The 14,515-nt window shown below is 34.0% G+C and overlaps 1 protein-coding gene across 2 annotated transcripts in view; it reads right to left on the bottom strand.

The window, feature by feature from the left end:
* PSMD14 (proteasome 26S subunit, non-ATPase 14) overlaps nucleotides 1-14,515 on the bottom strand; it is a 99,864-nt gene that overhangs the window by 18,035 nt on the left and 67,314 nt on the right. For both annotated transcript variants that reach the window (XM_043487704.1, XM_043487705.1), the window contains 2 exons: nucleotides 7,686-7,793; nucleotides 1,332-1,406 (listed from right to left, as the gene is read on the bottom strand). In XM_043487704.1, the coding sequence (XP_043343639.1) occupies nucleotides 1,332-1,406; nucleotides 7,686-7,793 (183 nt within the window). The remainder of the gene's footprint in view (nucleotides 1-1,331; nucleotides 1,407-7,685; nucleotides 7,794-14,515) is intronic.

Below are 14,515 nucleotides of genomic sequence, written 5' to 3'. Positions count from 1 at the left end.
GCAGAAAGTGAAGAAGAACTAAAGAGCCTCTTGATGAAAGTGAAAGAGGAGAATGCAAAAGTTGGCTTAAAGCTCAACCTTCAGAAAACTAAGATCATGGCATCCGGTCCCATCACTTCATGGCAAACAGATGGGCAAACAGGGGAAACAGTGGCTGACTTTATTTTTTTGGGCTCCAAAATCACTGCAGATGGTGATTGCAGCTATGAAATTAAAAGACGCTTACTCCTTGGAAGGAAAGTTATCACCAACCTAGACAGCACATTAAAAAGCAGAGACATTACTTTGCCAAGAAGGGTCCGTCTAGTCAAGACTATGGTTTTTCCAGTAGTCATGTATGGATGTGAGAGTTGGACTATAAATAAAGCTGAGCACCGAAGAATTGATGCTTTTGAAGAAGTTTTTGGAGATGCTTTTGGAGAAGACTCGAGAGTCCCTTGGACTGCAAGGAGAACCAACCAGTCCACCCTAAAGGAGATTAGTCCTGGATGTTCACTGGAAGGACTGATGTTGAAGCTGAGACTCCAATATTTTGGCCACCTGATAAAAACAGCTGACTCATTGGAAAAGACCCTGATGCTAGGAAAGATTGAGGGCAGGAGAAGGGGACAACAGAGGATGAGATGGTTGGATGGCATCACTGACTCAATGGACATGAGTTTGGGTAAACTCATGGAGTTGGTGATAGACAGGAAGGCCTGGCGCACTGCGGTTTGTGGGGTCGCAAAGAGTCAGACACGACTGAGTGACTTGACTGAACTGAACTGAAAAAAACCTTAATTCATCAAGATGCTAGGCAGTTTTTAAAGTATCAAATTTTACTACTATAAAAAGGTGTACAAATTTAACTCTGAATATCTGAAAATCCTTAAAATGCATTTCCCTTTTGACTCACCTTTATCCTAAGTTTATCCTAAGTAACATGGTACTTTTTAAAAAACACAATACAAATACAATCTAATTTATTCCTTTCAAATCTGGAAAGTTATCTAGCAATTTAGTGACAAAAGGTTATTTTATTGGAGAAGATAAATTAATCATAAAAATCACAGACCTAGAAGAAAGATTTTTCTAATTTATCATAAAACCAAGCTGGAATGTTTGTTTCCTACTTCTTCCTCTGCTTTAGCACATACCAAGAAGGTAAAACTGTCTTTCAATTTGTCCAATAAAATATTCCTTTGTTTTATGCTGCAATTCAAGAGGAATGAAAAAACTTTTGACTACAATAAATGAAAGAGGTCAACAATTTAAATTCAAATAAACCAGGTAACAGTTATATTGTTGAAATAGACATTTTTCCTCCTCAAAGGTAAAAAATTAAAGCTCACCTTCTGTTCCAATTCGTTTTTCCGATAGTTAATAGTAATGGAGTAATAATGTCTGTTTAGTCCATGAATTAATGCCTATATAAATGATTAGAAAAAGGACAAATTAGTATTTTTCATCTAATAAAATAAATACAGCTGTTTGAAACTACTGACTCATCTGGTAGACAATATCTTTATATCTTCCTAAAAATGACTGTTTATCCAAAATAAATATTAAACTATTTTTTTTTCAGCTAAAGTTTAGGAGTGAGGTTCTGAGGTATGGGGCACACATTCTTTAAAGCATGATATAGCAGCACAAAGTCAACAGTTTTAGTAGCCTTGCTCAGAGTCAGAAACAGTTTGACTTCATCAAAATCTAACTTAGAAATTAACTATTCATAATTTATAAATAGCACATAATTTATTAAGTCTAATTTTATGATCATCTAGGCAGGGGCTCTTTCTTACTTAGAGAAAAGTCTAAAAAGCTGTAATAAAATAATTATTCCTTCACCCACAACATTAATCTGGAGTTTCCCTTTTTAATTCAGTTCTAATATATTAAAAATAACTGTCTGCACATGTCTCTAAATTAATAAAATGGAATCTGTTCTGTACTGGGTCTAGTGACAGGCACTCTCACTAAGCAGTACTTATAGATATCATTTGGATTAAATTTATATTTATTATTGTCCCTGTTAATCTTTCATACTGCTTGTGTTAGTTTTACTACTTTTATCTAAATACTGTAATTGAAAATCAGGTAGGTAGCGCCTTTAAGTTCAAAACTGGGAATTTCAGCAGAAAAGTTAATCTCTAAAATATAGACCTGTCTGTGTGCCCATTTGGCTAAGTACTTTCCACTGTACTCGATCACTGAGAAAAACAGGGAGACCATAACAAAAAATTAAGCTAATGGCATGGTTTTATTAAGAAACAATAACCCTGCATGTGCTGGAAATGTTTCACAATTGCTTAAATAACTTAGCAGCAGAGGTTCAAATGAGGTCCAGAACAGTTTCTATGGACTCCTCAATCAGCCTTCTAAAACATTAAAGCTCAGAAATGTACATTGGATATATTTTCAAGTACAAAAACAAAAAGGGCTTTGGGGTTAACTCTCAGGAATCTAAAGATAAACTATATAGTTAGATTTGTATAGTGTAGTCTTAAGGTGTTGATGTAAAAAAAAGGGGGTAGACAGAAAACATTTGATGAGCACCTGGCATCTGCTTTACAAAATAAGTCTTCTAATCTTCACAGCAACCTAGTAAGGTAGGCTGGTTCTGTGTGTATTTCTGACAGATGAGGAAATAAGACACTAATCTCAATTTGTACTAGTTTCTACCTAATAAAAGGCAAAACTAGGATCTGAGCCTAAGACTTTTTGACTCCAAAGCCCATGTTTTTTCTACCATACTATGATGCTACAATGTATCTCAGAAATTCTTCAATTCTTTGTACTCTTAAGAATGAGAATGAAAACAAAGCATAGTCTTATTATTAAATTTTGCTAGCAAAATCACCCCACCAAATACTAACCCATTTTAGATTATGTACTGCAAAAATCCATTCTCATATTTCTAACATCTGCTATAATAAAATGGTTGACATGTGCAATTAAAGTACTAAGAGGATCTATTAAATCCTTATTCATTTCAATAATCAAGAACAGTGAGTTAAATTTCAGTGCATAATATGTGTACTACTGTGAGGGTCAAACAGTGGGGCTAATCAGTGCCTTCCTTAAACGGTACTCACCTTTATGCAAGTTAGGAAGTACATCCTCTCGGTGGAAGAATTTAAAAAAAGGTGGCAGACACAGCCTGGCTAGAGAGTGAAGCTTAGGCTAGATTTCAGGTGCCAACTAACCTCTCATACAAATGCTTTTATGCGCTCCAACTGTGTAATTTTACACAGTGGCCACAGAGCTAGTAATGGTATAGCCAATAGATACAGAAGTCAGCCAAATGGGCACACAGACAGGTCCACATTTTGGAGATCAACTGTACTGCTGAAACACAGTTTAGAACTTGAAGGCACTACCTACTTGATTTTCAATTACGTTATTCAGATAAAAGTAGTAAAACTAACACAGGTAGTATGAAAGATTAGCAGGGACAATAATAAACAAATATAAATTTAATCCAAATGATACCCTCAAACTATCTTCTAATTTCACTTACTCACCTGCTGCGTCCCCCCATTACATTCATCCCAAATCATAAGTAAACTGGCTCCGTTGAGTCCTTATTCCATATAAGCCCAAAAGGTGTGGGCTCTTTTATTTAGCTTAGTGAAAAATAATTTTTTTCAAATTCACCAATCTAGTTGACACTGAATTACAAGTTGTGGCAGCATACACCAAATATAAGATTAGCTTTACCAAGGGGGAGACTAGCCTCTTTCTTGAAAGGGCCAAGTTGAAAATGCCGTAGTATATCAGGCCAACAAAGAAGTTTCATAACCAGGAAATTTTGGAAAACATCAATACCTAATTTATAAATCTACACTTAACAAAACATATGATGGATTTAGGAAAATTTAGGCAATTCTTCAGTAAAACAGGATTTTGTCGTGAAACTCATTCATTCATTATTTGAAACCTGCAACAATTTCTCACAGAAGCACTATTAAAAAGCAAGGTACTGTTCTATACTGTTTATATTGTGGGCTGTAAGCTTTCAGTGGCTGACCTGGGAAGCAAATCACCTTTTAGAGCACTGTTTCTAGGACAATACATTTTAGAATTACTAGTAGCACTTAGCTTATTTGCTTCGTGGCTATGCTGACCCTTGTTTTCTTTGCTCTAAGGTTGTCAAACTTTCAAAGAAGGGAGTTCTTCCTAGGTTGATACTCAATATCAGTCTAAGATGCTATTTATTTTAGACAAAGAGTAATCTAGAGAAGTAACTAGACAAAGAGGAGTTCTGAGATCCCACTGATTTGACTTTCAGGTTATTTCTATATTTAAGTTAATCTTAAGAGTAGAGCTTTATAATTTTGTTGGTATGATAGATCTGAAGAAAAGTACACCAATAATCATTATGGTGAAATCATACTTTCTGGCAATGTCCAGACTACTCAGGAGAAATGAGAAGTTCTAACTTCATTTGCTCACTGTGTGGAAAACAGGCATATTATAAAACACACAGCTTATGAAATGCGTAATAACCTATTTATAGGTTCTTGATAGGTTAAAAAAAAGTTTCATGCTGTTAAGGCATATTTATTTAGATCTAAAGATGAATCTGTTTGCCTTATTTTACATTGATAAACTGAAAGTGTGCTGCTAAATATCATCCATTAAATCATACCTTAAAATGAAGCTTTCTTTATATAAATATAATAACTGAAAACAAACAAAACATGCACTTTGTTCCCTGCTGGGTGAACTAAGCTGCAAATGGCAAATGCAGAAGGGAGAATCTTTGCTAAATACTTTTTTGTAAGTTTTGAATTTTGAGCTGTATATGTATATTAGCTATGCCAAAATGAATGAATCTTCTAAATATAGTATAAAAGAAGAAGCTCTGCTTACAGTTCCTACAACTCACTAGGTAACCTAGGCAAACCACAAATATGCGGGGCTTCAAGTCTCCTCATCTACAAAATGACCACGATGGTTCTTTCTAGAGCAACTGATTTACAACTGCTTAACTACTGAAAATAATGTTTTTCAAAGAGTTTAATTCTGTTAAGACAATGCAGTTGTACTCAGAGCTACACTTAAGGGGCTCACAATCCTAGTACAATGCATCTATGCATCAATAGTCAGTTAACTTCCATGCAGCTGACAACCAATCTTCATACAAACTGACCTTAAGGACTTGAAATGTTGAACAATTTTTAGTGAAATAGGTTTAATAAAATAAATGTTTGCTAATTCTCAATTCTATACATTTTGACAGTATTAGTCAAATGTTACACATACAAAATAGTATTACAGTTACAAACATTAATAGAAAACTCTACATACAGTACAGGCATTAAACTTTTCCCTCTCTATTGGAAATGACTCTGTTAATGACTTCTCTTATTTAAAACATGAAAGTTCATATAAACTTTGTCTATTAGCCTTGTGTTGTCCAACATTGCTATTAACATTGCTATTAGTGCTTAAAAGTAACATCTTCTAAAAGCAGTATGTTTCACTGCAAAAAGTTTAAGAAATAGAGAAGGAAAAACAAGAAAAAAATCCATAATCCTATTACCCAAAGGCAATCAATACTAACATTGTGGTGTAAATACATACGCACAGTTTTTAATATATATTTTTTCAAAGAGGAGAACTTGTATATGTGATTTCATAATCTTTACCTTAACGTATTTTGAACTTTCCTCAATATATTAAATAGTAGTTTACAATATAACCCTAATATTCCCCCACTACTTTAAGTATGATAGTAAAAAAATCAGCAAAGCATTAGCAAACACCAGCATGAGGGCTAATGGTACCTGTCAGGTTCCTATTCCTATTACTTATAAGTTGGTTTAGGAACAAGATCCCTCTAAACACAAACTAATTTTCCTCCAAAATAAGAGGCATGGCCTTTCTGAAACGTTTCTGATCCCTGAGGTACAGATTCTGCCAAAACATCTTAAAATTCTATTATGAATATCACCATTCACGTCAAGTTCTTCTAGGTTGCCTTCCTTCCACCTTGTCTTAGAAAACTAAGAAACTGTATTAAGGTGTGCCCTTCTTCTGTCACTTTTTGGCTTGATCCCATTTGAGTGTTTTAGTACTGGAATTGTCTCAAAACTGCAAAGCACCCAGATAGATATTTTCCTGATGGGTGCTATATAAACTGTGAAATAAATATATTTACAGATTTTAATTGGAAGGCAAAACAAACTAAGAAGAAATGAAAAACAATGATGCTATAGCTGTTATATACACAGATCCCTTTAACTTCAGTTTGGAAAGCTTCATAAGGTTCACCTTAAATTACAGACTATCAGGTAAAAAAATACAAACTGGATTGATGTAAAAATAACGAGATTTTAATTATTTAATTACACTCAATTTTTTAAGGTTAAACAGCAGCATTTAAATTTAAAAGACAATATCTGCAACAGGTGGCTGTTGACTTGCAATTAGTAGAAACTTCTGGCAGACACACACTATGCAGTAATCACAATGATCTTAGACTGTGAGATGCTACTTAACCTTTTGCAAAAAATAATGAAGCAGTATGATACTATGGGGGTTTACAAGAAAGGTCATTAGCACAGGCTAAACTGGTCCAATAATATATTCTCTTGTAACATGCAAGCATGGGCTTGTCTGTACTCAATCAAAAACACGAGTAGCTTATTTCATACTCATTGTATGTGTAGTTTTCGCTGACGTCTAAAATAATTTTTTCAAAAGCAACACACCTCAATCCTTTGGGAAAAAAAATTTTTCACTCTGATGAAGGCTTCAAATGAGTGACTGCTGAAAACTAAGCATCTGAAAGTATAAAGTTATCGAAGTATAGCCAAGCTTAACCATGGCTAACTGTCAAAACCACAACTCCCCAAAGACAACCACATCTCAGAGCAAGGCTTCAGAAGCGGAGCAGCAATAGCTACTATAATGTCTCTGTCCTGTGTGTTCTATTTAACCAAACATGGTATTTGTGTCCTTTTAATTAATCTTCAGAGAAGCAATTAACTATACAGACACAGGTTGTGGTGCATTTAAAAACATATTAAAATAATTTTTGCAGACAATAAAGATTTGTGTAAAAACAATGAGGTATGTGAACGATACAAAGAAAACACTAATCACTCAGGAGGATATTAAGTGTCTAAATAACTTTAATAATGTGGCTGACATCACTAGAAAGAACAAGATACAAACTAATCAAAAGCAGTATGTAGCTGTGTCTTATATGAATTGTTTTAAAAGAAGGGATTAGGCAAAAAAAAAAAAAAAAGAAATATTTAGTACTATTTAGGAACTGCTTCTGGGAACCCCTTAAAGTATACAGCAATTTACCACTAGGTACTAAGAGAAAAGTCTACTAACCAATCAATAATGGTACTATGATACCTAACACACTCCACTTAAACCCCATCAGCCCTTTACTACACTATTAAGCAACAAAACTGTAAGGTACTCTCAAGATTAAGGATCTACTCTGCCCCCCACAAGGATGTCCTCAAACTATGTTAGCAAAGTTTAAAGACATCACTAAAAGCAGACTCATATACAACGAATCTAACTTTTTCAACACTATTTTCATAATCTCCTTTTAAAGCACAAGAAAAATTAATTGCAAAACAAATTAAAAGACTAAGTTTTGGATCTTAAACTGGTCATTTATAACAGACTTTTAAAATGTAAAACAGTTTTAACACATAATCAAATACAGGCATTACCTGAATAGATGGCTTGTTTAGGTGACCCAGATTTGAGGTTGTTTGTCTTGGTTCATGTCCTAAGACCATCATATTAGCATTGATCAATCTGAAGGCATCGATAACAACCTGTAAAAACAAGGTGTCAGGTCATTTCTTTTTTAAAAAGCAAGTGATGATGCCAAGCAACAGTGGACAAGGCATGATCAACTTGCATCTGTTTCTGGCCTATTTCCAGAAAATCATTTAATTATAATATTAATAAAAAAGAACCCCTGCTGACTGTGCCATCAGCACACCACCCTCTATCTTGTAATGTAAGGTGACACCAATTATTGCAATTTTCATGAAGCAGTAAAGGAAAATATTAACTTTGCATCTTTATTATTGAAACACGTCATTACTAAACTTATACCAAACAGCCTTCATTGGTGTGCATGTCTGTCACCTAAATTTTACCTAATCAAAATGAATGACAAAGAGAAACTGAAACTGAAAGTGAGCACAAGCTAAGGGACCACATCGAAAGCCCAGCCCTGTCACATCAATTGTACTACCGCAATACTTGAAATGACAACAAAATTACAACCAGCAAGGCAGGTGCTCCACGTATTCTCTTCTAGTCAGATACCTTTTACTTCTTGTGACTATAAAAAACTTTATACCTTGTCTGATGGCCTTAAATGTCCAAACCGCTCTCAAGAATAAGAGGCACAATACAAGAAAACCAAGGTCATCTATGCTTTAAGTTAGGAGCATGGTACAGAATGATACAGTTTTAAGTTCAAAGTAAACAAATAACGATGGGTATTCTCTTTTTGCTGGATTCAATATTTTTATAGAGAAAAACTTCCAATCCTGATATGATACAAATCATCAATTAGCTCTTACACAATAAGAGATTTAACAAGAATCACCTATAATCTGAATGCTTTTCTCTTATCTGAATGCTTTTCTCTGTTCATTATCATGGATTTAAAAGAACTTGTTAAAGGTTTTAAATATTGTTAAGCTTTATGCAAAGAACCTGGGATCTCAAGACACATGTCTCTTTTAGAGAACGTAAATCAATCACCTAGAGAATAAACTCAATACATTCTTCATATAAAAATATCTTAAAGCAGGATACAATAGTATTTCTAGGTTTGCCTTTCAAGGTGCTAAACAACTGAGATTTATCAATATTTCAAAAGCTGTTGTCAACTAGACTGTTTCTCATTTGTATAATTATTGTTTGAGGATATTAAGTAAAAAAAAAACAAAACAAAAATTTCCAAAATAAGTCAATTGGAATGTAATGGAAGTCTGAAAATTCAAGAAAGTATATTACGAAATGCTATATGCCAAGAACAAGACCGAAAGAGTCACTCTTTCTAAAAAGCTGCCACGAAGGTACAAAAGTACAAACTTAGATCAAAGCACTCTGACAAGCGACACAATCTAAGGCCTCTGTCTATTCCAGCAGCCAAATAAATAAATAAATAAATAATCAACCTTGCCTTTTGCTTTTATTTCTAACAGTTTGAATTTCCCCAAAGATTCTTCTTGCCTCAAAATAAAACCTAGTATCCCCAGAACATGCGTGATTTAAAAGTTTGTGAAAACTTTTTTCTTTTTATACAATAACTGTAATTCAGCCTTAATGTTTACATTTATGTATAAATAAATATGGCCTAGGTTTATACCTCTTGCTTACACTTGATTTTTTTAATCGTATTTTTCATAAAGCAATAATAAGTACTACTATCAAGCATGCTTTAATCAGATATGATCAGTCAGTTGTTTAAAAACATATCAAAGAAAAATTTTCTAACATTTTCTACTAAAAAGCACATAAAAATAAGATAAAATGTAGGCCAAAGAAGGGAAAAGAGACTATTCTGACAGAGAGAAGTACAACTTAAATAAATACAAAATTAAGAATTGACTCCCTAACCAATAGCAGTAAGTGTTTAAGAGCAAAGCATCGCTTTGGTCCAATTGTTTTTTAAAATAATTTGACTCCATTTAAAGATTTCGGTACAATTTATAGAAAAAGAACACTCCTACAAAACTATGAAAATTCCATTATTTATCACAAGATGCATTTTTATATAAAATGCCTTCAAACCAAAGCAACAAACCAGGTATTTTACAGGAAAAAGTCTCTAATATTTCTCTGGAATATTATAAACAGGTATGAAACTTCATAAAAAGGAAATGGAAATACCAGTTAAATAGATATTGTGACCAGTTAAAAACAATCTGAAATTTAAAATTTTTAATTCTTTTTAAAATTAAGAGAAAAATTCAAGAATTTAATATGCTGTTCCAACCTATGTGAAATTAAATGCTTAGACTGACAATTTCTGACTGACAATATGATAGCCAATGGAAAATGAATAACTACACCAAGATCAAAGGAATTTGCTGCCATCACTATAGCAACTGTCTTAAGGAAACTAACATGTTCAACAACCTGCAGACTAAAATTAGATTTAGTATGCAATAAAAATATAAATACGGCAATATAGTCTACATTTTAATTTCTATACAATTTTATAATTGCTTTTTTGCACTGTGAGAATAAGTTTCTCCTTCAGAACAACTATCAAAATAGACTCATTATTAATGTCCAGTGCACTAACGAGCAATGGGTGAGGAAGGTGTTAATTATGCCACACAAAGATTCAAGGAAAAGCCCTAGTGAGCACTTGGAGGTGTGTATAAGCTGAAGGCGCTTCTCCATGTTTATGTATTTACAGCATGATGCAACAGAATGACAGCAAAGTGGTCACTCCATGGATGAGGATGGAAATCTTAGACACAATATACTGAACAAAGAACCCCCTAGGATTAATTAAGGTATGGGAGGGGGGCAGGGGCAAAATCCATTTTTTCGAGCTATATGAATTTTCTGAACGGTATTTTTTAATGTATATATACATTAAACCAGTTCAGCCTATGTTGTAAGCTTATAAATCCAAAAAGTAATTTAGCCAAAAAACTTTGCCCAAAAACTCTCTCTTTAATATGTACCAACAAAAACTTCCAAGTGAAAGTATGACATGTATTTTCAGGAATATGAGGCTAGACTTTCATAATTCCTTTCCATGCTACAGTCCTACGCACATTGAATCTCTGTTCACCAGCCTGACCACTTAATTTTTTCTGGTACAAGTGCCTTGAGACTTTTCAGAGGTCACTGCAACAGTAGACAGCTTATAACAAAACCATTAGCAGTTTGGCTAGCTTAGGGAAACCTCTTACTTTCCTTTTTTGTTTATTATCACTGCATGAATCTGCAGCATATGATAGTTTATAATTTCTCAGGCTTGTTAAATTCATGTTAAAGGTCTGTTTTCTTGTTGAATAAATTTTGTTCATATAATGCTGCCTATTTCATACACTCAGTCTTTAATAGCACCTTTGGTCTATGCGCAACTCACAGATCAAAACAGAGGACTAAAATAGGGGTTGATGATGCTATTTACATGTGTGATTCCTGCTGTCTTCTTGTTAGTAGCTTTAATATAATAGAAGACCTTGTCTGTTTTGTAATTAACACATCTTTACTGGAGAGATATTTGGAAGTGATTGCTGTGAATATACTGGTTAGTAAAATAAACACAATCACACACCACTTTCTGTTATCAGACAAATTTGTGAATTGTACACATTATACTCCAGATCAACAAACTGTGATATAACAGCCAAGTAGAAGACACATATTTATATAACCCTTTATTTTTCTGAAAATATGTATTCACTCTGACCTTGCAAATATAATTAGCTTGTGGGATGTGCAGATTTCAGTACCATGGTAGCTTTACTAATTGCAACTCTTGGAAATAGATACTAAATATTTGGAAGCTGCCAATACAAAATAAAAACTGCATCTTTTTTGTACATCTGTCTTAGCTTATAAAAGCAAAATAGTTTTAAAAACAATACCGTGTTCCATATTTATTCCAAGCACACCCAAGGGTCAAGGACCTATCATTTCATTTTAAAAACGAATCTGGTTTAGGACACAAAACAGTAATTATTTCCAGATTCAGTTTAATCCATAATTTTTTGGCTTCTTTCATGAGTATAGTACAGTTTAGCCAATATGCTATTTATTTTTAAATTCATGTTTTCATATCAACTATTAGGTCACTGAAAGACGAGACTAAATTTCTAAAGCATCAATCTATAGTTTCCCAATTTTTACATTCAAAGGAGACTATTTTTTAAGTAAAGCTTGTAAAATTATTTAATACAAAGGTATCTGAAAGAAAAATACCTAAGTACTTCTGGCAGTACATACTATAATCCACAGTTTCTCTCCTTCTCTCTTTTGTTTTTTCAACAGTAGCTGCATTTGGCATTCCCAACTGCCCTTATTTTGAAGTCAATGACTATGGGAAGTGTTTATATATAAAATGAGTCTGGGGAAAAAAGCTTGAAAAAAAAAATTCAGACCTCAAAATCAATGCCAAACATCAAGAAAAGAAGAAAAGAGTTACAATTCAATTACCAGTTAGGTTACATATTTAAACACATATAAACCCACCACCATGTAAAGTAGGTCTCTAAATCACTATAAAAATGCTAAGTGTGGAAAGAAAAGCAACACCCCATATCAAATATCCTTTATCACCTAGAAATGACCTGTTATCAACTGCTTAGGTTGTTTCTAGATTCTTTAAAAATTAAGGATGCATGTGACTTGGGAAGTACTGCTGGGGTTTGTGACCATTTCGTTACTTCTGCTGCCATGCACTGCCAGACATCTATAAGAGAAAAACATCTTATGTCTCTTGTAAGCCCACAGCATAAAAAATTCAAAGAAATCTTACATTTTATGCCATTTCCAATGAAAAGCACTAAGAACTAAAACTGACTCATGCCAAATGCATATCACTGAATTGCTGTGATTTCTTAGTCTCAACTTTGCAACACGGAAATTATTTATAAAACGTCAATTTTAGTTCTGGAAAAGAAATTCCTGTGTGTATGTACATTTTCTTTCTTCATCCTTGGAGAATTGCTTATTGTAGCTAGAGATTTGTAGTACAACTTCAATATATTGGGAGAAAAGGGGGATGGAGCGTAACTAGCATAATGTACTTTTTTTTGACAAGTGAAGACATGCATCAAAATTCAAACAGTAAAGCCACAGCTCTGAATATATATACTTTAATGAAAACAAATCGATCTCTGGAAACTAGTATGGTGAAAGGTAATTAGACATTTTTAGATTCATGAAACTTTCTAAAAAGAATATAGTTAAGTCACGAAATAAAGTTTAGCAGAATTTTTATAGTCTATGCATGTACTCAGTATGGTATAGGTATTTAAATGCTTAAGACACTGGGGAGTCAGAAACCTGCCTAAGTTAGAGTTCTGGTTCTCTCACCTGTGAATTAAGTGAGCCAAGTTAACCGCTATTTGACTTTCCAGTATCACCATGTGCTCATGAATGATGCCATTTGATAAAATTAAATAAAACAATGTTTGTGTACCTACCACTATGGTTCTTAGTGCTACTAACTGTGGCAGTCACGGACTTGCCCAGGCTGGATCTCCTTTCAGCAGAACCTACTGCAGAGAGCATAGCTGACTCACAAACTCCAGATGCTACACTTTTGCATCCTCTGGGGGTTCCCCAGGACACATCTCCCTAGGGCTATTCCCAGTCAATGACTGGGCACACTAAAGGTACTACAAACATAGCCATTCCTACCAAATAAGGGCTTCTTCTAAAGGACAACGGTCTCAAGGACTCCCCCAACAGCCTGGCTGAAACTTTCTTAGGCATATGCTGCATGCAGTATGATGCTCTTCCTACTCAATCCTTCCTTCCCTTTCTCCTTCCACATTGTCAGACCTGTACTGCTGTCTGAAGAGTCTCCCTTTTATCCACTAAAGGTGTTTCCCCAAATAAATCTCTTGCAGAGACCAAATCCTATTCTGGCATTTGATTCTTGGAGCACTCAAACTGACACAGTAAACTATGCAGAATATTGCTACTGCAGTACAGTGTTAAAGTTTAAGACAAATTCCCCTAGGAAAATTTCTAAATAAAATAAAAAATGTAACAGCTACACTAAATATTAAAAAAAAAAAAAAGACAATATGCCTAGAATTTTGGTATTCCTCTAGGATAGGTATTTCTAGAATTAGAGGTGACTAATAAACAGTGAAATTAAAAACTGAATTCCTCAGGGACTATTAATGAGCTACAAGAGACCAGCATCTCTGGGTCACTGGTTGGGTAACGAACTTAGGATTACCAAATCTATCAGTGGCTACCCTGTCAGTCAATACAAAAAGGACAAGTGACTTCAGACTCCTGTTTAGTAGACAAAAGAAAGCAACACAATTAGTATGTTTATTGACAGTTCCACATAAAGTAAAGGAATAAAAGGCTCCAGAGACTAAAAGCTCGGGCTCACCCGCGTTAGAAAGGTAGTACGGAGGGGATAAGGGAAATAAAGGATTTATATACACTTCTTGCACTTTAACATCACCTTCAAAAAAAAAAAAACCACAAATACATCCTTCAAACTGCCATTTCTCAAAAGGTACAGTCATTTTCGTAGGGAAAAAAATGTAAAACTCAATTACTTTGGTATGTGTCCTTTTTACATATTTTTACTGGGCTTATTACTTATATATTGCATAGAAATTACACTAATACTCAACAACCAAGAAGTAGGCATTGATATTCTTAATTTATGGATAAGGAAACTGAGGCTCCAAGGACTTGAATAAATTAAATGAGATGACAACCAGTAAGTGACACCACTATCATCTGTACATACACAGGATGCCAAAGCCAGTAGTCTTCACCACCAAGTTATCTGATGGAACAGTTATCCTAA

Source organism: Cervus canadensis, chromosome 15 (assembly GCF_019320065.1).
Source record: "Cervus canadensis isolate Bull #8, Minnesota chromosome 15, ASM1932006v1, whole genome shotgun sequence".
NCBI classification, from domain to species: Eukaryota; Metazoa; Chordata; class Mammalia; order Artiodactyla; family Cervidae; genus Cervus; species Cervus canadensis.
This window is presented reverse-complemented; position numbering and strand designations above follow the sequence as displayed.